Consider the following 24,744-nt stretch of genomic DNA (forward strand, 5'->3'; position numbering starts at 1 on the left):
GGCACTTGGTATAAAAACTAGCCTTGCACGGAGTGCTATGAATGAAAAGTTTGTTAAAAATTCTTTTTCAAGTTAAAAAATTGTAAACATTGCTATGTAGACATTTCTGTATTCTCTTTTTATATTGCTTTATTCACCAACTTTAAAACTTTATTCATCAGTTTTAAAATGTCTTCCCTTTATACAGACTTTATAGTAACTGTACCAATACAGTTGCCATTAACCACATGGAGCTATTTAAATTTAATTAAAGTTCAAAAAAATTAGTGGTAGCCACACTTCAAATACCCAGTAGCCCACGTGTGGCCAGTGGTTACTGTATTGGACAGCACAGATGTAGAACATTTGTATCATCACAGAAAGTTCTTTTAAACAGCACTCTTCTTAGGAACAGTATTAAAATATCACTTGAGGGCAAGTTTTGTTTTTGTTTATTAGACTTTAGGATTTTTGGAGTTAAAAATGTTAGTTTTAGATTATTTATTCTAATGAGAGGAGCTTTGTGATTTACTGTCTGTGGATCAAGCTTGCTATGTTCACACTCAACCTAATCTTTTATTAGTCTCTGACTCTGTATAAATCAATCAGACTAGGCTGAGGGATATTTTGGGCTAAATAATAGAAAATTTGTATATGTGTGTTTTATGTCATTGATGCTTAATATCTTTTAAGCCTTAATGCTTAATATCTTTTTCTTTATCAATAGTAAGAGGATAATGAGGTAATGACTACATGGAATTTGAATTAATTGGTTGGGGTTATGAAGTTAACAATTCAAATCCTAGTGAACCTCCTAGTCCCAGCAGAAATCTTTGTTCTGTTTTGAAGTTATCTCAGCTTCTACTCTCTGCTTTAGACTCTAAGCCCTTAAGGTCAGGGCTCTCAGTTTAGTGCCTCATTGAACACAGTCTATACTCTTGTTAAGTAACTAGAGTAGTTACTGTCTTACATTATTCTCTAATTCATTTATGATTACCCTTAACTAGATTATGAGCTCCTTGAAAGTAGGAAACCCTGTTTTGTATTTAAAATACCTATAACTTTAAAAATTCAGAACTGAAAGAGACATTAGAGATTATCATGTCAAATATTTTTATTTTACAAGTGAAGAACCATGACAGGTTAAATTAGTTGCCCGTAGTTGGAGAACTAGGACTGGAGCCTTCGATCAAGCTGTCTCCTTCAGTAGCTGATTTTTAAATGTAATCTGAAGGAAGTCCTAAACACTGCTGTTGGTTGGAGCTACTATATTTTGGGTGTATCAACTGTGTCAATGTAGAACAAAGTTATTTATAACTCCTGATTTCAACACATGATATTTCCTGTTTGTTTCTTATGACACATTCTTAGGGGCAGATTGTATGCTATTTTTGGAGATACAGCATTTTGATCTTGAAAAGGCATTTTTGGTTTTAAGCTAGAATAGATTGACTCGTTTCTCAGGTTAAGTAAATTTTCAGGGATTATATTTTCATGTATTGCATTTGGTAGTAGTAACTTTATAATGTGTTATAGGGTTGGGAGTGTTCGTGTATAGAAGCTATTAGGCCTGACTGTTTCTATGAGCTATGAATTCTGACTTCTACTTTTTTATTCCAGTGCCAGTTCTAGTTTCAGTATTACTATTGTATACACACACAGACACACACTCTCACAGGGGTGCTTAAGAACAGCAAACTTTGCTACGTATAGACAAGACTTTACATTGCTAGGGTACCTGAACTGTTTCTTAAAATTCATTTTTATTCCCTATAGTTATTGGCAAAGTGTACATTAAGTATTTATAAGGTAATTGTTATTTGACAGGATACTTTTTGCTTCAAGTATTATTGGTTTATTTCTGTGGTAGCATATGCTTGTAGTGGGCATGGACCAGACCAACTCAGGCGTTTTTGCAGAATACTCAGCATTTCCCCAGAGTTAGAATAATCCCCCTCCTCTTTCCTTCCCCCTAAAACTGAAATCAGTTTCAGAAGGGAGTCTTTGCTTGTGAATCAACACTTTAATTATAGGCTTTCTTCTTTCCAAAGGCAGTTCCTTTTTCTGCTGCTGTTCTTTAGGTGGAGTGCGTGTGTGTGTGTGTGTGTGTGTGTGTGTGTGTGTGTGTGTTTGCTTGCAGCATTTGGGTCTGTGCAGTACGTTGGCTTTCTAGACATCCTTTGTATAGTAACAGCGTGTGTGGAGGGGCTGGCAGGCTGTAAAACAGTTTTTCTCCTCTTCCCCTTCTCTCAACCTCACTCCCTCCCTAGATCTGGTGACATTACATAGATAAATGTGCTGGCTAGGAAAACAGCAGAAGGAATTGAATGTCTGCCAAAAATTTGCAGCATGAAACCAAGCTGGCTGCTTCAGCCTTGCTTTCCTGATCTCTTATTGTGTGTGTTCAGTCTACACTTGTCAGGGCTTTCCTTGTTGAGCATTACGTCACTATGTTCTCCACCCTCATTACACTGTCTTTTCTTTTGAAAAGCTACTGTCCTCAGGCTTCAAACTTGTTAAACACTTAAGGCGTTATTTATACTGTTGTGGAGGTAATTTTGGAGGTGAAATATATTTAAGTCTGAAAGAGAAATTTTAATTTGATGTCATATCAACTTAGGGTATGTGTGCGTGCATGCATGCGCATGTGTTTCTGGGCAATGTTAGGGTGGTGTAGAGAAGATAAGGTACTGGTAACTACCTGAAATTACTACATGCTTTTAAATATTTTTTTCTCTTCTTCAGGAAGAGGGATATTTTCTCAAAGGACTTCGAAGGCAGCTTAGAGAAATGCTGATTTTTAACTGTTGGTCAGCCTTGCAAGTAGACATTTCTAGAACAGTAGTGATTTCATTTATTCATTGTCTGTTGAATTAAAGATGATAATATGAGATCTTGAAATTTTGGGTTCTTATTTTCAAGACTGCTAATAAACTTGAGTATCTAGACTGTGCAAAATGTGTCAGTGATTTTAGAGGAAAAAAAATTAGCTTTTTATTCTTTTCCAGTTAGGTGGGTCTCCTTAAATCGATGTCTAAAAAAATAGTTGTGGCTATTTATTAAAGCTTTTTATAGTCCTTAAAAAAGTAAGATGAGGTCCTGCTTCTTTTTTTCTGAATCCTTTAGGCTTATTATAGTTTAGGAAAGCGTTATTTTGAATAGGTTCCTTTGGGCACCTTTAACTATAGTATTTTCATTTCATTTGTTCCTTATCATGTGCTACCCTGTACTGTAATGTATTTTTAATGCATGTGTTCTGTTTTTACAACTAGATTGTAAGATCCAGCAGCAGGGAACTAGTTTTGTTACATCTTGTTTCTCTAGCATCTAACTCATTGTCCTTATATATAATAGATAGTATGGATAATAGTATGTGGACATCACACTGAAGATGAGAACAGTGTGAGCTGATTTCACTAGCTGACTGTCTCGGTCAGTTGGGCTCCAGTAACCCAATCCCATAGACTGAGTGACTTAAAAAATAGAAATTTCTTTTCTCACACTTCTGAAGGCTGGAAGTCCAAGATCAAGGTGCCAAGATCAAGGTGCCATCTGGGTTGGTTTCTCCTGAGGCCCCTCTCCTTGTGCACATGGTCACCTTCTTGCTGCTTCTTTCTCTTATAACACACCAGTCCTACAGGATTAGGGCCCCACCCTTGTGACTTCACTTATCCTTAGTTACATCCTTAAAAGCCCTGTCTCCAAATACGGTCACATTGAGAGTTGGGGCTTCCACATGAATCTTGGAGGGACACAGTTCAGTCCATTACACTGACCTGAAGATAGATAAATATGCCAGCTTGCTAAGCTATTAGATGACATATCAGTCAAGATACAGTCAGGAAAACAGAAACCATGAGAGAATGTAGTATAGGGAATTGATGGGGCAAATGCCAGAGAATTGAAAAGCAAAATGGGGATGCTGAAGTGACACAGAAGTAATAACTTCCTTAAGCAGCTACTACCCCTAGGACTGGGGAAACAAGAGAAAGAGATTTGGATTATTAGAATTTAGAAGCTTGGAGGAGGGGCTCCACGGAGCTGGGATTCAGACCTCTGAGGAGGGCTCACTTTCTTCTTGCTTTTAAAAGCTTGGAGAGGTGCCCCACAAAGTTGGGATGCAGACTTGCCCAAGAAGGTACATTGCCCTGCTGCTGCTGGTGCTTTTTTTTTTTGTAAATACCATTTATTGGCTTTTTTTTTTAAATTAATGTTTTGATAGATTACAACCTTGTGAGATTTCAGTTGTACATTATTGTTAGTCATGTTGTGGGTACACCACTTCCCCCTTTGTGCCCTCCCCCCACCCCCCCTTTTCCCTGGTAACCGCTGATCAGATCTCCTTGTCAATATATTAACTTCCACCTATGAGTGGAGTCATATAGAGTTCGTCTTTCTCTGACTGGCTTATTTCGCTTAACATAATACCCTCGAGGTCCATCCACGTTGCTGCGAATGGGCCAATTTTGTCTTTTTTTATGGCTGAGTAGTATTCCATTGTGTATATATACCATATCTTCTTTATCCAATCATCAGTTTCTGGGCATGTAGGTTGGTTCCACGTCTTGGCTATTGTAAATAATGCTGCGATGAGCATAGGGGTGCAAGGGACTCTTGGGATTTCTGATTTCAGGTTCTTAGGATAGATACCCAGTAATGGGCTGGCTGGGTCATAGGGTATTTCTATTTTTAACTTTTTGAGAAATCTCCATACTGTTTTCCATAGTGGCTGTACCAGTTTGCATTCCCACCAACAGTGTATGAGGGTTCCTTTTTCTCCACAACCTCTCCAACATTTGTCGCTCTTGGTTTTGGATGTTTTTGCCAATCTAACGGGTGTAAGGTGATATCTTAGTGTAGTTTTGATTTGCATTTCCCTGATGATTAGCGATGATGAACATCTTTTCATGTGTCTATTGGCCATATTCATATCTTCTTTTGAGAAATGTCTGTTCATGTCCTCTGCCCATTTTTTGATCGGGTTTGTTTTTTTGTTGTTAAGCCGTGTGAGTTCTTTGTATATTATGGAGATTAACCCTTTGTCGGATAAGTGGCTTGTAAATATTTTTTCCCAATTAGTGAGCTGTTTTTTTGTTTCAATCCTGTTTTCCCTTGCCTTAAAGAAGCTCTTTAGTCTGATGAAGTCCCATTTGTTTATTCTTTCTATTGTTTCCCTCAACTGAGGAGTTACAGTGTCCGAAAAGATTCTTTTGAAACTGATGTCAAAGAGTGTACTGCCTATATTCTCTTCCAGAAGACTTATTGTTTCAGGCCTAATCTTTAGGTCTTTGATCCATTTTGAGTTTATTTTGGTGTGTGGTGAAAAAGAATGGTCAATTTTCAATCTTTTGCATGTGGCTGTCCAGTTTTCCCTGCTGCTGGTGCTTTTGAAGGGAGTATGTTGAGGCTGATTCTGAGAGAGGTGGAAGAAGCTCAAGACTGCAAAGGACTGTTGCTGCTGGGGAAGAGGACCAATGCTGGGGGGACCCTGGCAGGAATAGGAAACAGACTGGAAGGAGCAAGTCCATTCTTTTGTCATCCTTACCTTAGTCTGGTATCCCTTTAGTGTTCTCTATTGGTGAAGTCTAATGGGAAGGCAGCCGACAGAGGAGAAATGACGTGTGTGTTCTGAGCCCAGCATCACGAAGCACAGTAAGTGCGAGTTTGGGATTGAGACACAACAGCCTCATAGCTGGCACAGATATTATTGCCAGGAGTACAGCCTCTCTAAAATTCAGTTTGGCAGTATGTATCAAAACTCTTAGAAATGTGCACACCTTTTGACTCAGCAGTTCTAGTTCAAGAAACATATCCTAAGGAAATAATCCAGAAAGTAAGCAAAGATGTATATACAGGGATGTTTGATTATAATATTGGATATAATACAAAATTAGAAGTATTAAATATTTATTAATGTTCATCAATTTAACCATCAATGGGATTATCTTACAACATGTAGTGAAATGTTATATAGCCATTAGAAAGATGATGTTGATTTGGATTTATTGAGTGGAAGTAAATTTGACAAAAAGGCAGATTATACATCATATGTAGTGTGGACCTATTTGTGTGTTTTGTTTTTTTAAAAGTGTATATATAGGAAAAACTGAAACAGCACAATGCCAGATTGAGTAGTGCAGCCTCTGGAGCCAGACTGCCACTTGTTATGACCTTGAGTGACTTCATCTTTCTGGGGGTCTGTTTTCTCCTCGGGAGATTGGTGATAATAGTACCATCTGTAGGGCGGCTGTTAAGTCTAAAAGTGTTAATACCTGTAAAACATATATAACAGTGCATCAAGTACTCAGTAGATGTTAGGGGAGGAATAAATATTACAGGGCAGGAAGAGAAAGATTAGGAGAGAATTTTACTCTTTCCTCCTTTTCTTATCTGTCTTTTTAAATGAGAACATAATTATTGTTTATCCTAATTATAAAATCAAGCTTTTCTCTTTAAACTTTTTTTTTTTTAACCTAAAACGATGAAGCCGACAAAGAGGTAGTAAGTAGTCTTTGCTGACTTCTGGAAGTCCTAGGACTGCAGGGTGCTTTGTAGGTAGGGAAGCATTGCCCACTGCAGCCTAGTGCAGCTGACAGCTGAGGCTTGCCTTTTGACAAGCTCCTTATTCCTTGTGGGGAAAATCCATTCTTTCTCAAGATCTCTGCAAATATTCAGGGACTTGCGTTATTACGGTGCTTCTGACTAGGTTCCTGAGGCCTCCATCTTACTTTTGCTTTAGCTCTTTTAGTGGATTCTCTTCCCCCTGCTCTGTGCAGAACCAAACTTAAGCCCCCTCACTTTTTTTTCTTACTGGAAAATTGCTCACTTCTGTCTTTCACTTGGACTGCAAGATTTTTATTGTAGCATAGAAACAATTTAGAACTGAGTGTTACACAGTTCTTAAAAGTCCTTTGACCGCCCTTTCTCTAGGAATTTGTTACTGGCCACCTCTTTCTCCACATTCCAACCTTCTTCCACTTTTCTTGACCTTCTCTCAATAGCCTCTCTCTTAGTTTCTTAGGCAGAACAGTTTTGCCTTACTCGTTTACAAAGACGCTAATGTGCTGTGTTAAAACAAAAGATCTTAGTACCCTTTTAGTTACATTTAGGAACCTGTTGTGACTTTTATATGTTTGTTTTTCTTTCCCTCTCTTTAATCATTCTCTGAGATTGGGAAAAAGGGGTAAAAGATTGATTTCCTTTTGCTATGGATAATGCTACTTTTTGAAGAAGGCAGGAGACCCTCTGGTCAGTTTTAGTGTTAAATATGTAAGTTTAAATCCTGCCACACCATATTATTAGTAAATAGTATCACTATTTATTAATAATTGAAACTGAACGTTTTCCATCTGTAAAGTGTTTCTTTCTTTCAAAAAAATACTTTGCCTATAGGTTGTTTACTTGGGTGACTGAGTTGAAGTTTAGAGTCAGAATATCTGCGTGACTTTAAGTTACTTTAATCACTTTATGTAGTCATGTGAAGCCTTTGACAATGATATTTATCTGTGGTAAAATGAATATATAATGTTTTTTAAAGATCCCTTTCCGTTGCAAACACCATGGTTCTGATAGTAGCAGAACACTCCACATCCTATCAGATATGTGTCAGTTATTGTTTTTGGTAGATCTTGAGGAAAATGAGGCTATTTGCTAATTTGTTCAAGTGTTATTTATTGTAGACCGCAGTTTGGCCAGAATAAATGCTCACAATTGCAATCTCTTAAAAATGTAATGAATGTGAAAGTCTTGTTGAACATCTTACTCCTTCTAAACCATCGCTTCTATATATTTTTAGCATAGAAAATATTCTTTTGCTAATGCTCTTGTACTCAAGTACCACTAGAGAATTCTTTTAACGTGGGTAATGTGCAGTGTGGTAAATGTGCACGTACAAAAAGACTTAAAAAAATCTTAATGCAATCATGTAAATAAATACCATATATAGAAAATCTGTTAGTCCACAGAAAATTTTAATCAGCTTACCTTTTTGGGATATTAAAACAAAACAAAAACTTACCCTGAATTAAAAAGTGGCAATCGATCATTTAACAAAGATAAGCTTTGAAGGATAGATGCAGTTTTGAAAAAGGATATAGGAAACCAGCGTTTATTTTACATCTTCTTATGTTTGAGTTACACTCCCATAACTTTATCCCATTTTAATCTTCACAATAACTTGAAAGGTAGGTATGTTGTACCATTTTACACCAAAGAGGTTAAGTAACTTGGTCAAAATGATGCCATAAATGACAGAACCTAATCTGTCTGTAAGCTCTACTGAGCTGATTCTTAGAGGCAGGGATACAAAGGACTTTGAGGGACGGGATTAAAAAAACTTGGAGAAAGAGCAAGAAAGTATGATCTCTGAAGACAAGTGAGTAGATTGGGAGTAGATGAAGATAGTGTGAGAAAAGTAGTTTGGTGTATGGTGCAGGGAATTGAATACCACCCTGTAGGAACTGGCAGTTGGGATTGTTATGTAGGTTTTGAGCCAGGCGAGTAACTGGATAAAAAAATAGTATTCTAGGGAAATTAATCTGGTAGCACTGTGTAGAAAAAAATCAAAGAAAGGCTAGAGGGAGTCAGTCCATGTAGGTTATTGCATGTGATGATATGACTTTGAATTAAGGGAGAGCCATGGGTATAAAAAGAAACTAAAATAGAAAGAGAAGGACCGTAAAGCAAAGGAGAGACAGTATCATATTTGGATGAATGAGGACAATGATATGTCACTGACAAACAGAAAGTGGAGCTTTCAAATAACTGATGAATATGTGAAAGAAAGAGAATTCCTTACAGTTTCTTAGCATAGAATTTAAATTCAGCAAATACATATGCATATTAGCATTTTTGATGTCACCTCTGATTAGGAAATAGAAAATTGTTTTAGTATCTTGACAGATGATTGCTTTTTCATCTAAATTTACAGTAATCTATATTTGTAGTAAAAGTGTAAATTGGAATTGATCATTAATGATCTGATTATATCATTAACTTATTTTCTTTCACCAATAATCTTGTTATTCTGTCTAATTGTAGAATTCATTGAATGAACTCGTCATAATAAAAATGAATTCAATTTAGTACCCCTGTGAAAGCTTTGTAATCCCTAATGAGTTATGTTGGAACTGATTAAAATTATATAAGGTTAACTTATTGCAGACTATCAATAATGGAAAATGGATTATTTTCCAGGCCATTCATGTTCTTTTATTATTATATATCTTTTGCAACTTTATGCTTTTGAGGAAAAGATTATCCTAAAGAAATGTTTAGTAAGCCGCCATAGAGTACTTGATAGTATATGGGGTGTTGAAGAATTTAAAGAGATTAAATCCTACCCAAGGGTAGCTCCCCTGTAGATTATTGAATCTTGGAGGAGAGGCTTTGAGTAAGTAATTGATAAACCTATCTGGAGCTAAGCATGATTTTGTTGTATTTTAGTTTCAGTGAGTGCTTATTTAGTACATACTGTGCACAAGTCATTTAAGGGGTGAATTAAGAGGCCTAGAGTGATTTCTACTTACCTAGGGCTGTCTTCTTGGAAAAGATGAAGAAAAATTGAATTGTAAACTGTCGGAAAGGATTTGGGAGGAGCATGAGTGGATCCAAGGCCGTTAGTAGTGAAGGAATGAAGAACCGGGTAGGACTAAGAGAAGGGCTTGTCTGACTGGAAGAGAACAAAATATTTTAGAATTTTCAGCTTTTTCAAGAAAGTATAAATGCCTTCCAGCAAAGTATTAACTTCCTAAAGTGAACTCTGTGTGCCAATTTGTTTCCCTTGTAATATTGGAAATAGCTAATTGTGCAGATATTCTCTTAAAAGGCTTACTTTTGGACTTTTTGGTGTGTTCAATGGATAATGAAAATAGTATTTAATTGGGATTTCTAATTATTTTATGAGATTTTGTTTTGTATTTACTGACATTTATAAGTGCTTTGAAAATGTGAGAACTTTTTTGTCTCAGACTTTTTGTTATATTACAGTGCTTTACCAAATTAATATTTACTAGACTTCTTATGCTTTGGGTAGTATTTTGAAAATCTAGCAATATTCGTTTTCCTCCTGCTCAGTCATTGAGCATCATTTTGGTTTCCTTCACTATACCATGCCTAAGAATAGTTCAATTTTCTATTTTTCTAAGCTAAGACTTACCTCTTCTTTATCCTTTGGGTATTTATTATGTATAATAGAGCCATTCGTTTAGCTTTATTATACATAATAGAGTACTTCAGCAGTAGATATTATCAACTAATGATAGCTGAAAATTATTTAAGTTACAAGTTGTGTGAAATAAATATCCATTGAAGGAAGTTAATTTGTAGTTAAATTTACTTTCCTTGATTATAATTGTGGGAGAAGAAAGAGGCAGGAGAATACCTTGGAACCACTTGGAACAAATACCTTGGAACCACTAGAAGAACTGGAAGAAGTTTGTGAGGCTGTAGCTTGAAGAAAAATTAAAAGTATGGAGGTGAAGTTAGGTGGGGGATTTGAGAGGAGCTTTTTTGGTGTTTCATGCCAAGCAACCTGGTTGGATCAGATACCCAGTGGTCAGAAAGAGGTTTTAGTTTGAGACTGAGGAGTACTTGATTGATAGATTTTAATTCTTAGACTTGTCTTACAAGAAAATTTTTAAGGCATAAGGGTGCGCTATTGTTATGTAATTGGATTGAAAGGTAACCAACTTCAGTGTAGGTACAATGAGAGTAAAATGGCTAACGTTAAAATTCAATAGCCAGAATTTATTACTAGTAATTAAATTTTTTTTTCATTTTTTGGGATTAAAACTACAATTTCAAGTCTAATTACTGCCCTCAAGATTAACGTAATGAGGGGTTCTACAAGAACAGTTAAAAGATATAGGCTTTGAGATGAGGACAGATTATAGTAGCTGCTTCTCAACTGCGTGACTTTTGATCTATTACTTAAATCATCTGACTTGTGAGAATATGAAAAATCTATACTAGTTTTGTTCATTTTTTAAAATTTCTTTTTATTTATTAATTTTTTTGTTGAGGAAGATTGGCCCTGAGCTAACATCTGTTGCCAATCGTCCTCTTTTTGTTTGAGGAAGATTGTCGCTGGGCTGATATGTGTGCCAGTGTTCCACTGTTTTGTATGTGGGACGCTGCCACAGCATGGCTTGATGAGCAGTTTGTAGGTCCATGCCCGGCATCGGAACCCGTGAACCCTGGGCTGCCAAAGTGGAGTGCGTGAACTTAACCACTATGCCACCAGGCTGGCCCCTGTTTGTTTTTTTTAATTGTGGTAAAATTTACATAACAAAATCTGTTATTTTAAACATTTTTAAGGGTACAGTTTGGTGGCATTAAGTACATTAACAATGTTTTGAACCCATCACTGCTGTTCTTTGCCAGAATTTCTTCATCTCAAAGTCTGTACTCATTAAATAATAACTCCTCATTCTCCCCTTCCTCCCAAGTTCTAGTAACTTCTCTTCTACTTTGTCTGTATGAATTTACCTTTTCTAAGTACTTCATATAAGTGGAATCATACAATATTTGTCCTTCCGTGGTATACCACTTGATTTTTAAAAAATAATGAGCTGTACTAATTATAGTTGAACATAAGCTTTTTTTGAGAATGTTTTTATAATGCTTTATAGATATTCTGTATTTAAGTCTAAGGAAGAATGACGTGACCATAGTTTATTGCTTAGTGCATATTTGAGTTTTATATGGGAGTCTTATATGAATTATATACTTCTTTCATATTCTTTTTTTTTTTTTAAAGATTTTATTTTTTTCCTTTTCCTCCCAAAGCCCCCCAGTACATAGTTGTATATTCTTCGTTGTGGGTCCTTCTAGTTGTGGCATGTGGGACGCTGCCTCAGCGTGGTTTGATGAGCAGTGCCGTGTCCGTGCCCAGGATCAGAACCAACGAAACACTGGGCCGCCTGCAGCCGAGCGCGCGGACTTAACCACTCGGCCACAGGGCCAGCCCCCTTCTTTCATACACTTAATATTGGCCACGCTAATTTGTCTTCATAATTTCCAGTGGCCATAAAACTTGAGAACATTTGTAGCTTTTAAGAAATCACGAATCTTTATTGCCTGGTAGCTCGTGAAATGATCTCTTAGAGCTTTCTAAAGTCCTAAGTCTAAGTTTCCAAGTGCAATTTTTTTCCTTGAAAATTCTGGTGGTCACGAAATCTAGAATTTATCATTGAGTTCAGTCTTGAAAGAACTAGGTATAATTATGTACAACAAAACAGACTCTGTACTGTCCTTGTTTTTCAGTATTTAAGAACAGAGACAGCATAGAGTTGAGTTCCTCAGAAGATAATATAAAATGGAGACGATGACAAGTCTATAAATGGCTTAAAAAAGTTAAAGACAGATCTTGGATGGAAAAATGAAAATTGGACTTTAAGATGGGAATATCTCAGAAGATGTATCTGGATATCTAGGAAATGTCATTTTGTTTAAGATAGTCTAAGTGGTTCTGTCTAAAAATTCTTTTCTTTCATAGTATAAACCCCATGTAGTAGAGATCACTGGGCGAAATTTTTACTGCTCTTGTTTTTAAAAGTTATTTCTAAAAAATTCAAGTCAGAATGCTGCTCAACTCTGTCTCCTTGTTATCAGAGTATCTACTATGTATTTACCTCAATGCTGCCATCTGGTGATTATTATGGAGATCTCAACATGGTGGTTAAGGCAACCTAGGGCAACAAATGACACAGGATACACTCTAATTGCTCCTGCCACAAATCTGTCCCCTCTTTTGAGAAACTGAATGGAAGTAGATTGCTGTGGCAAAAATCTTACTAGTTATTGAGGCCATGAAATTACTTTGTGAGATTACTTTGTAAGCAGTAGAACGTTTATATATTATTAAGCTTATTATTGAGCTGCAGATAGCTTTATCAGGCTCAGACCAGCTCATTGTTCTAAGATACTACTTTTCTTATAATTTTTAGATCTACAAGGTAGTTTAATTAATGTATTGAAAACACTTATTGAATACGTACTATACCTTAGGCACTGTTCTCACTGCTAGGAATAAGTCCTGAACAAAGAGAAATCAAAACCTTCATAGAGTTTACATTGAGTGGGGGACAAATAATAAGATACACATACATAATATATTAATTAGTGAAAAGGGTTAAGGGGAGAAGATAAAGCAAGGAAGGGGAATATGAGTTATTGTGGTTGCTGAGTTGTTTTGAAATGTTAGATGGAGTGGTCAAAGAAAGCCTTACTGAGAAGTTGACTTTTGAGTGGAGAGCTGAAGGATCTAGGGAAGAGCATTCCAGTAGAAGGAAAGCACGTGCAAAGGCCCTGTCAGTGGAATATCTGACCTATAGAGGAAAGGCAAGTAAGGAAGTTGGAGTAGAATGGAAGAGGGAGAGAGCAGTAGGAGATGTGGTCATAGAGGTAATTGTGTGTGTATGTGAGGGGGTGCAGATCACATAGGGCATTGGAATTCATTTTGCATTTAATCTGAGATAGAAGCCATTGGACTGGTTGGAGGGTTTGGAGCAGTCCAGTGATGTACTCTGATTTACCCTTTAACAGGTTCACTCTGGCTGCTGTGTTTAATGGTGTGTAAAGTCATTTGCTACAGACTTGTTTCTTGTTTTATTAGCTGTAGGAACAGGTTTATTTTATATAGATATAAGAACAATGAACTAAAGCACTAAGCTTGGACAGGTCTGGGAACAGTGATTTTATGGTGTATTTGCCTTTCTTTACACAGATTTTTAAAAATTGTGTTCATAGATTATCAGTTGTTCTTTTTTTATCTTTATGGTACAGGATAATTGAAGTCAGCTTCTAGAGTTTTACTTGGAAAATGTTGTGAATATCACTTCGCTGTCCTAGAACCACCCCGGTACATTTCAGATTCAAATCTTAAGGTGAACTCAATGTAGTTTTAGCCCTTTCTCACTGATTTTCAGGCTTATTAATATTTTTGGAATGAGAATGATCTGGAGTTATAATTTTTTATGCTCTTAACAATATAGTTAGGCATATTGTAAAACAAATCACAGTTACTGATTACCAGTGCTGTTTGTTCAACAACGAAAACCTCATAGATTATGTTTTAATCTAGATGACTTATTTAAACTACTTTTTTGCTTATAGCTCATCAGCTAAAATGACTAATTTTCAAAGTACTATTACTCTTTCCCAAGTTGCACTTAAAAAATGCCTTGAAATTATCAGTTAGTTAAAATATCATGATCGTTGTCAGTAATAATATTTCTCCGTGGATTCAGTTTTGTTTTGGTAGCTGAAAAATTTATCATGTTTGTGCTTAGTCCTATGATGTCAGTGAATAAGCATCTTCAATGTGAAATGTTTAGGTTAAGGAAATTTGGGCTGCACTGCTGCGTGTTATTCCAAACTCTCTGTTTCTGTATAATTTGAGTCCGTTTGGACCAGTGTCTTTATTTGACTTAAATTGCTTTTCAGCCTGTCTTATTTTCACATTGTGAACATCAATACTGTTTAAACTTAAGTAAAGTTGTCATTACTGGGAATAATTAGTGAATTGTTTGGTGTAGTGAGTAGGCAAAGTCTAAGACTTTGGTTATTTGATAAGTACCAGAATAATTTAGTTAAACTGTCTACACAGCTCCAGGTAACCAGGCAGCCAGTTTATCTAAAACACTACCCTCCCTCCCTGACTTTAATGAATAGATTTGAATGACCTCAGTTATTTTGTTTTGGGATAGACAAAATCTAGTAATATGAAGTATTGATCACATATAAAAATGTTAATAGCAGTACTATTAAAGGGAACATACAGGAACATAGAGGGACGGTTTTACTAAGGATTTCGTAGGTATGATTTTAAATAACATTTTCTCCCATTGTGAACTTTATTGTCTAGTTATAGATGATAAAGATACATGTTTGAAGACACAGATTACTGCATAGTTTTAATTTTTTAAGACTGCATTTCCTATGCTGAAGAATAACAATAATTTATTTTTCAGATTTTGTCTTTTCTTCATCCTTGTGTGTTTGCTCCCTTAAGTGTGATCTAGTCTATCCTTCAGAAGTAGTAGATTAACCAGGTGCTTTGCTATACCTAATGTGTGTTAATTGTGGTAACTTAACATGAATTATTATACTGTTCCTGCTGTGCCCTATAGCTTCTTATTATAGTGTAGGCTTCTCCAACATCTCCGTGATTGCAGGTTGTGCAGGATTCTTTATCTGAACCCAAGTTTGTCCTTTTTTTAACCAGACCGCTGAAGTAATGTAGTCTATATGTGAAAGTGATACCACTAGTCTACCACTAGTAGGCCATTACATTGAATTGTGTCCGTATCCTCCTAGTGGAACAATTTTTCCGTACTCTTACCCCTATTTTAAAAAGAAGATGGGATGGGAAGAGACCCGAGAAGAGTTGACATATTCCTTGATCTTTACTACCTCTTAGGTGATTGTTGTTCCTTTATTGAACAAATTCTTCTGACATGAAGTTCTTTCCATCTACTAATACCATGAGCTCTGCTTTTTTCTGGAGGGGAGCTATTATTTACCAATACTCTTTTCTCTAAAACTTTAGAAAAGCTTTTACAAAACTTTCCTATTTTGAGCACAGTTATCATTTTTGCTGAATTGAACACATTTATATGGGCCTTCTAAAATCGTGCTTTCCCAACTTCTTGACTTCCTAACTTTGTTGTCTTCGATTTGATTTTCTTCTGTACTCAACTAGAATGTAAACTCCATAAAAGTGGGGGCTTTGTCTGCATTTTTCACCAGTGCACCCTCAGTTGTCTAGAATAGTGCATACTAAATATTAAAGAATTCATGCACATTTGCTATTTGGGATTTCCTTTATTAGCTAGAGCTTTATTCTTACGAAATAACAAACTCCAAAGTTCCGCTGATCACAGTCTTCAGTTCTTCTCCTTTTCCAGTCCTTTTACTGGACCTCTATTTCCATTCTTCAGGATCCCAGTGGTACCTTAACTCCTTATACTTTCAATTTGTCAGCCCCCTGCTCTTTATGATGTCCAGCCTCAACTTTGCGGCCCACTATTGTAGAAATATTTGTATTTTCATTTTAGTGGGCTTCGCCTTTTGGGTTATCTTGTCAATCTACAGCTTTCTGATTTTGTCAGCCCAAGACTTCAGAGTTGTCAGGGAAAGTTGTATAACCATTTTGATTAGAAAAAACTACAAATTGATTCTTTCTCAACTTAGCTTCGTGGTTAGGAGTGATTGACAGTTTTGTTTTACATCACTAATTGATTCCCTGTCACCTTCTACACAGAGACTTCCAGGTGTCTTCTGATCTTTGTAAATGTACAAACCCATACCTATCTACTTCTCTTTAAGCAAGTGACGTTAACTTGTATTTTAGTAAAAAGAAAGAGACCATTCTGCAGGGACTCCATCAACTTTTCTCTTGTACTTTGAATTTATTCTCTATGTTCATACATACTTTTCTGATTCTGTCTTGCCTGAGGAATGTGTGTCTACTTTCCATTTTGAGAGGAGGATATTTTCACTATCTCAGTTCTTGGACACAGCCAGTCTCACCTCTCAGTTTTCTCAGTCATCTGTTGCTTTTCTCATGCTCTATCTGGCCAATCCCTGCCCCACTTTTAGCAGGTGATTGTATTTCCTATTTTCCAGAAATAATGAGGCTATCAGAAATGAGCACCCTCAACTTTTTCCCCATTCCCACCATCCTACCTGCAAACAATATGCATTACATCATCCTCTACTACTAAGAACAGTCCCTTTACCCATGCTTTAAAATCCATCCTCTTTTCTAAACCAGTGTTATCAAATGGAATTTTCTGTAATGATGGGATTGTTCTATATTTGTGCCACCCAGTACCGTAACCGTTCGTCACGTGTGACTATTGAGCGCTTGAAATGTAGCTAGTGTGGCTAAGGAGTTAAGTTTATTTAATTTAATTTTAAATTTAAATAGCCATGTTTTGTGGTGCCTACCATAATGAACAGTGCAATTCTAAACTTTACTATCTAATATGTTCCTGTTATTTGTTCTTGAATCTCTTTGACCATGCATGTCTTGTCTTCCACAATTAAATAGATTTAGTCTTTTTCATCTTGACTACCTAGAACGCATTAAAACCCTTTGGCATTTCTTTGTAGCTGTCTCCTGTCTGCTCTGTCCCTTCATGGCAGTTTGTTGGTTCCTATGACTTGAGTTCTTAGCCTGTCACTGAAAAGTGCTCTCTCTCAGTGAGGTCTCCAACTGTTTTTCAGTTGTAGAATCCAGTAGCTACTTTATCTTCCCAACATTGATGGTTGATTGCTCTCTGCTTCTTGAAATTCTTGTGTCATTACTTCTCTTGGTTCTATTTTTTCTCGTATGGGTCCCTTCCGATCTCCTTTTTTTCCTCTGATGGTTCTAAATGTTGATATTCTTCTATATCAGACTTCATCTAACTTCTCCCCTTCCCTTCATTACTCTCTACCCTTTCTACCTACTCCGCTCCACTCCACCTTCTCATTGGGTGCTGTCACTTATCATCTGTATGTTGATGTCTTTTAGATCTGTCTCTAGCCTGTTCTCTCTTCTAAGTTCCAAACTCCGATGTCCAAATCACCATTGCTATTTCTTTCAGAATATTCCAAAGGCATCACAGTCCTACTCCATAGATGTTCATTAATTTAAATTTAACTTTCTAATTAAAATATACATACAGAAAGGTGCACAGATTGTAAGTGTATACCTTAATTATTACTTTATTAACATCCATGAAACCACCATTCAGGTCAAGAACAAGAACATTACCAATACCTCAGAAGTCCCTTTCCAACTCACCACCTCTTCCTTTCTCCCTAAAGGTAACCACTACCCTGACTTGATAACAGTGTAGAACTGTTTTTGAACTTGATATAAGTAAAATGATAACAGTATGTATTCTTTTATGTCTGTTCTTTCGTTCAGTGTTTGTGATATTCATCCATGTTGTTGACTGTCATTTGTTTTTTTATTACTGTTTATTATGAATAATGCTGCTCTGATAATTTTTATGTATGTTTTATTGTATTTGTGTGTATGTACTCCATTTGGGTATATAGCTTACAGTGGGAGTGCTGGATCATATGGTATGCCTATGTTTAATTTTAGTAGATAATGTGAAATAGTTTTCAGAGTGGTTTTGTTGATTTGTATTTCTGTCAGCAGTTTCTGTTGTTCCTCTTTCTTATCAACGCTCACTATTGCCAATCTTCATAATTGTACCCATCCTTGAAGATCTGCTTCCTTGATGGCTACTCAGGTTCAGCATCTTTTCTTATGTTTGTTGGCTGTTTACATATTATTCATGTATTTTCTGTTGTGAGGTACCTCTTGAAATCTTTTGCCTAGTTTTCTATTGAGTTTTCTGTCTCTTTCTTACTGACATGTAAGAGTTCTTTATATATTCTGGATATGAGCCATTTGTCAGTTAAATATGTTGTTAGGATCTGCCATTCTGTGGCTTGCCTTTTCACTTTAATGGTGTCTTTCTAGACATCATCTTTCTTACTGTGCTCCCCACCCCAAATTGATTAACCGTAAGATCCCTCCAGTTCTGTCTTTTAAATATCTTTTCTCTCTCTTCTCCATTTCTGTTGTCAGTTCCTTAATTCAGGGCTTCATTACTCGTGGCCTGGGTTGTAATCATATCCCTTCCAGTCCATTTTCAACTGCTTATAGAGTGACTTTTCTAAAATTTAAGTCTTGGTCGTATCATTCCTCTTCTTAAAATCTTCTACTGGTTCTTAGAGTCTGCAACATAAAGCTCAGACCTCGTGACTTGCTTCTGCCTTCTTTCTCGGTCTTCTTTAGAGTTTACTTCAAGTTCCTACTCTTGAATGAAGTCTTTCCTGACTTTACTCCCTGGTTCTTTTCCATATTCCTTTTTAAAGAAAGGATGTGGTCATCTTTACTACAGCCACAGTTATTAAGACAACTTCCAGCCGTTCATCTCTCATTTAATCCTTGACTGTGCAGTACTGTTACTTTGCTTGTGTTGGAGATTTCCATATTGATATATCATCCAACTGTCTCACTACCGTGTTTCCTTTTCAGGCTTTTTCCTCTGCCAGTCGCATTGGTGTTCTGATCTTAACTCCTTCTTTCCACCTGTTCTCCACATGAGAACTCATCAGCTTTCATGACCTCAATGCCATTTTGTATGTCTACGAATCCTAGGTTTTTACTTCCAGACCTTTCTCTTGACTCTAGATCCCTATATCATAATGTCCATGGACATTGCTACATGGATGTTCCATGAGCATTTTAAGCTCAGTAAGTCCCAGACTAAGCTCATCCTCCCTCCCCCGCCCCACCAAAACCCGTTTCTTTATTTTCTTTGAATGCCCCCATCAGGTGGGCCTGCCTGTCAAATACCTCCAGAAGAACTTAAGTCTGTGAAGCCTTTCCTGTCATCCCTTTCCCCTACTTGATCACTTCCTCCTTTGCCTGCCTTTGTAATACTTCTATCATGGTACATACGAACATTTTATCTATTCTCCCCAGTAGACTAAAAGCATCTTGAGGGCTTTATATTGCTATACTGCACAATGCCTAGCGTAAATAGGTGAGAGTTGACCGAGAGTACCTCCCACTAAACACATCAAAATCAAACTTGTCATCTCTTTGCTTTCCTCTTCATTTTCTTCTTTAAAATGACTTACCTTTCACAGTTGATGTTGCCATTTTCAGTTGAGTTAGTTGTGTAACTCATTTCCTTTTCTATCACTTCCACAACTAGTTGTTTTCTAAGTCCATAGCTATTCTTTCTATTCCATTTCCTTAGTTTTGGTTCAGGTTCTTATCTTGTCTTCAGACTATTGGAATCACTGTTTAAATGTTCTACCTATCTTCAGGTTTTCCACTGTTTGTCTTTGACTTTGCTACTGGGATTATTTTTCTCATATACAAGTGATCATCTCTTGGTTCAGTAACCTTCTGTTATTGTTCTTTTTCTGCAGGATAAAGTCCAACTTCTTTACAAGACATTTGGTGGCAACCTTCACAAACTGATCTAGCTTCTCCCCCTCTCCCTATTCCCCACCCCACTCCTTATCACAGAAACTATATCCTTTAAGCACTGGCCTTAGCGGACTGCACACTTAAGTTCATCTTGTTTATAATACCCGTATTGTGTTTATCTTCCTCCTTTGGGGGGGGGCGGGAGGGGTGGCTAGTGCTGTAGGTTTAAGCCTGCTTTTATCAATTATTATCTATTGTCCCTGGACAAACTTCTTAAGATCCCATAACACAATACTGGCAGTTAATACATGTTGTCTTCCTTTTTCAACCTCTCTCCTCCAAACCACAATTGGAATTTTATCTTTCCCTCTTATACAGAGCACTTACTGTTTCTCTCTTATAGCACTTAATGTCTTTGGCCTTACATAATGCTTATTTGTATACATCTTATCACTTTTCTCCTATATCACATGCTTTTTAAGGGCTGATACTGTGATTTCTTGCACTTAATTTAATTGAATTTTTCAGTCTTAGGTGAAGGATTTGCTGTGTTTAAGCCATACTGTGTCATTTAGTTTTTAAGAGAGCAGCATGATTGGGATATGACTTTTTGGACCAAAGTTGTCACTGCAAGGACCAGTTGTAAAGGTCCAGCCAAAGCAGACTTTCTAAAACCTCAGCTACTTGGTTGGAAATTTAGGAGAATGATAGACTTGTCCTAAAGTTACATGTCACTCTTACAGGAATTTAAAACTGTAATTTTAGTGACTCTGTATTAATACTAAAAAAAGTAATAGTACCTGACTAATTGTGTTTTTCTTTACAGCCGGTTGCTGAACCAATCCCCATCTGTAGTTTCTGTCTTGGTACAAAAGAACAAAACAGAGAAAAGAAGCCAGAGGAACTCATCTCTTGTGCCGACTGTGGCAACAGTGGTACGTGATCCCTGTATTCTTTCTAAAACGTGCTGTCAGGCATGACGGAAGTATGTGTAACTGAATTTATATCTGTCATCCTTTTGAAAGTAATATTTTAATTTGGTTCTAATTTTAGGTAACTGAGATGAGCTTCTAGGTGAGGGAGGATTTAAATGTATAGTTGAAATGTTTTATTCAGTTAATTTTAATCAACTCATAGGGTTTTCTTTCCTCAATTTTTAATTTTGTTTTTATTTTTTTCCTCTGAGGTCTTTAATGGGCTTTTAACAAAGGGTTTTAAAGAAAAATTTATTGCGGTCGTAGTACTTTATAACATTGTGAAATTTCAGTTGTACATTATTATTTGTCAGTCATCATATAAATGTACTTGCCCCTTTACTCTTTATCCCCACCACTGAACCCCTTCCCCTCTGGTAACCACTAATCTGTTCTCTTTGTCCATGTATTAGTTTATATTCCACGTATGAATGAAATCATACAGTGTGTGTCTTTCTCTGTCTGACCTGTTTCACTTAACATAATAGCCTCAAGAGCCATCCATGTTGTTGCGAATGAGACAATTTTGTCTTTTTTTATTGCTCAGTAGTATTCCATTGTATATATGTATACCACATCTTTATCCATTCATCAGTTGATGGGCGCTTGGATTGCTTCCGTCATCTTGGCTATTTTGAATAATGCTGCAGTCAACATAGGGGTGCATAAGTCTCTTTGAATTGCTCAAGTTCTTTGAATAAATACCTAGTAGTGGGATAGCTGGGTATATGGTATTTCTATTTTTAATTTTTTGAGAAATCTCCATACTGTTTCCCATAGTGCACCGGTTTGCATTCACATCAGTGGTCTATGAAGGTTCCCTTTTCTCCACATCCTCTCCAACATTTGTTATTTTTTGTCTTGGTGACTATAGCCATTCTAATGGGTGTCAGGTAATATCTTAGTGTAGTTTTGGTTTGCATTTCCCTGATGATTAGTGATGTTGAACATCTTTTCATGTGCCTATTGGCCATCTGTATATCTTCTTTAGAAAAATGTCTGCTCATATCCTCTGCCCATTTTTTGATTGGGTTGTTTGTGTTTTTGTTGTTCAGTTGTGTGAGTTCTTTATATTATGGAGATTAACCCCTTGTTGGATATATGATTTGCAAATATTTTACCCCAGTTGGTGGGTTGTCTTTTTGTTTTGTTCCTGGTTTCCTTTGCCTTGCTGAAGCTCTTTAGTCTGATGAAGTCCCACTTGTTTATTTTTTTGTTTCCCTTGTCTGAGTAGACATGCTATCCGAAAAGATCCTTCTAGGACCTATGTCAAAGAGTGGACTATGTGTATTTTCTTTTGGGAGGGGTTTTATGGTTTCAAGTCTTACCTTCAAGTCTTTGATCCATTTTGAGTTAATTTTTGTGTATGGTGAAAGATAATGGTCTACTTTCATTCTTTTGCAAGTGGTTGTCCAGTTTTGCCAGCACCATTTACTGAAGAGACTTTCCTTTCTTCATTGTGTGTTCTTAGCTCCTTTATTGAAGATTAGCTGTCCGTTTATGTGTGGTTTTATTTCTGGGCTTTCAATTCTCTTCCATTGATATGTGTGCCTGTTTTTGTGCAGTACCATCCTGTTTTAATTACTGCAGCTTTGTAATATATTTTGAAGTCAGGGATTGTGATGGGTCCAGCTTTGTTCTTTTTTCTCAGGATAGCTATTGAGGGTGTTTTGTCTCTCCCTATGAATTTTAGGATTCTTTGCTCTAATGCCGTGAAGAATGTCATTGGGATATTGGGATTCTGATTGGGATTGCATTGAATCTGTAGATTGCTTTAGGTAGTATGGACATTTTAATTGTATTTATTCTTCCAATCCATGTGTATGGAATAGCTTTCCATTTCTTTAGGTCATCATCAATTTCTTTCAGTAATGTCTTGTAGTTTTCATTGTATATGTCTTTCACCTCCTTGGTTAAATTTATTCCTAGATATTTTATTCTTTTTGTTGCAATTGTAAATGTGATTATATCCTTGAGTTCTCTTTCTGTTAGTTTGTTATTAGAGTATAGAAATGGAACTGATTTTTGTCAGTTGATTTTACATCCCTCAACTTTGCTGTAGTTGTTGATTATTTCTAATAGTTTTCTGATGGATTCTTTAGGGTTTTCTATATATAAAATCATGTCGTCTGCAAATGGCAAGAGTTTCATTTCTTCATTGCCTATTTGGATTCCTTTTATTTCTTTTTCTTGCCTAATTTCTCTGGCCAAAACCTCCAGTACTATGTTGAATCAGAGTGGTGAGAGTGGGCATCCTTGTCTTGGTCCTATTCTCAGAGGGAAGGCTTTCACTTTTTCCTTGTTGAGTATAATGTTGGCTGTGGGTGTGTCATATATGGCCTTTATTATGTTGAGGTACTTTCCTTCTATACCCATTCTATTGAGAGTTTTTATCAAAGGTGGATGTTGGATCTTGTCAAACACTTTCTCTGCATCTATTGAGATGATCATGTGGTTCTTATTCCTCATTTTGTTAATGTGGTGTATCGCATTGATCTCTGGATGTTGAACCATCCCTGTGTCCCTGGTATAAATCTCACTTGATCATGGTGTATTATCCTTTTAATATATTGCTGTATTTGGTTTGCCAATATTTTGTTGAGGATTTTTGCATCTATGTTCATCAGTGATATTGGCTTGTCACTTTCCTTCTTTGTGTTGTCCTTGTCTGGCTTTGGGATCAGGGTGATTTTGCCCTTGTAAAATATGTTAGGAAGTGTTCTGTCTTCTTCATCTTTTTGGAATAGTTTGAGAAGGATAAGTATTAAATCTTTGAATGTTTGGTAGAATTCTCCAGAGAAGCCATCTGGTCCTGAACTTTTATTTTTGGGCAGGTTTTTGATTACTGTTTCAATCTTTTCATTTGTGATTGGTCTATTTAGATTGGCTCTTTCTTCTTGATTTAGTTTTTGGGGGTTGTATGAGTCTAAGAATTTATCCATTTCTTCTAGATTGTCTGGTTTGTTGGCATATAGTTTTTCATAGTATTCTCTTATAATCCTCTGTATTTCTGTGGTGTCTGTTGTAATGTCTCCTCTTTCATTTCTATTTTTATTTATTTGAGCCTTCTCTCTTTTTTTCTTGGTAAGTCTGGCTAAGGTAAGGGTTTGTCAGTTTAGTTTATCTGCTCAAAGAAACAGCTCTTTGTTTCATTGATCCTTTTCTACTGTTTTTTGTTTGTTTCAATTTCATTTTTTTCTGCTCTAACTTTTATTATTTACCTCCTTCTGCTGGCTTAGGGTTTTGTTTGTTGTTCTTTTTCTAATTCTGTTAGGTGTAGTTTACGATTGCTTGTTTGAGATTTTTCCTGTTTGTTAAGGTGGGCCTGTATTGCTATGATTTTCCCTCTTTGGACTGCTTTTGCTGCATCGCGTATGAGTTGGTATGGTGTATTTTCATTTTCCTTTATCTCCAGGTATTTTTTGATTTCTCCTTTAATTTCTCCAGTGATCCATTGGTTGTTCAGTAGCATGTTGTTTAGTTTCCACATCTTTGTCCCTTTCCCTGCTTTTTTCTTGTAGTTGATTTCTAGTTCCATAATGTTATGGTCAGAAAAGATGCTTGATGTGATTTCAGTCTTCTTCAATTTATTGAGGCTGGCCTTGTTTCCCAACATATGATCTATCCTTGAGAATGTTCCATGTGCACTTGAGAAGAATGTGCACTCTGCTCTTTTTGTGTGGAGTGTTCTGTGTATGCCTATTAAGTCTACCTGGTCTAGTTTTTGTTTAATTCCACTATTTCCTTGTTGACTTTCCATCTGGATGATTTATCCATTGATGTAAGCGGCGTGTTAAGGTCCCCTACTATTATTGTGTTGTTGTTAATACCTCCTTT

At 36.4% G+C, this 24,744-nt stretch overlaps 1 protein-coding gene across 3 annotated transcripts in view; it reads left to right on the top strand.

Moving 5' to 3' along the window:
* The window catches only part of KAT6A (lysine acetyltransferase 6A), a 111,615-nt gene that overhangs the window by 31,537 nt on the left and 55,334 nt on the right, over positions 1-24,744 (top strand). For 2 of the 3 annotated variants that reach the window (XM_023630432.2, XM_023630433.2), the window contains exon 3: positions 20,760-20,868. In XM_023630432.2, the coding sequence (XP_023486200.2) occupies positions 20,760-20,868 (109 nt within the window). Of the gene's footprint in view, positions 1-17,534; positions 17,797-20,759; positions 20,869-24,744 lie in introns of those variants that run through there. The other variant, XM_023630434.2, reaches the window with a different exon arrangement.

Source organism: Equus caballus, chromosome 27 (assembly GCF_041296265.1).
Source record: "Equus caballus isolate H_3958 breed thoroughbred chromosome 27, TB-T2T, whole genome shotgun sequence".
NCBI classification, from domain to species: Eukaryota; Metazoa; Chordata; class Mammalia; order Perissodactyla; family Equidae; genus Equus; species Equus caballus.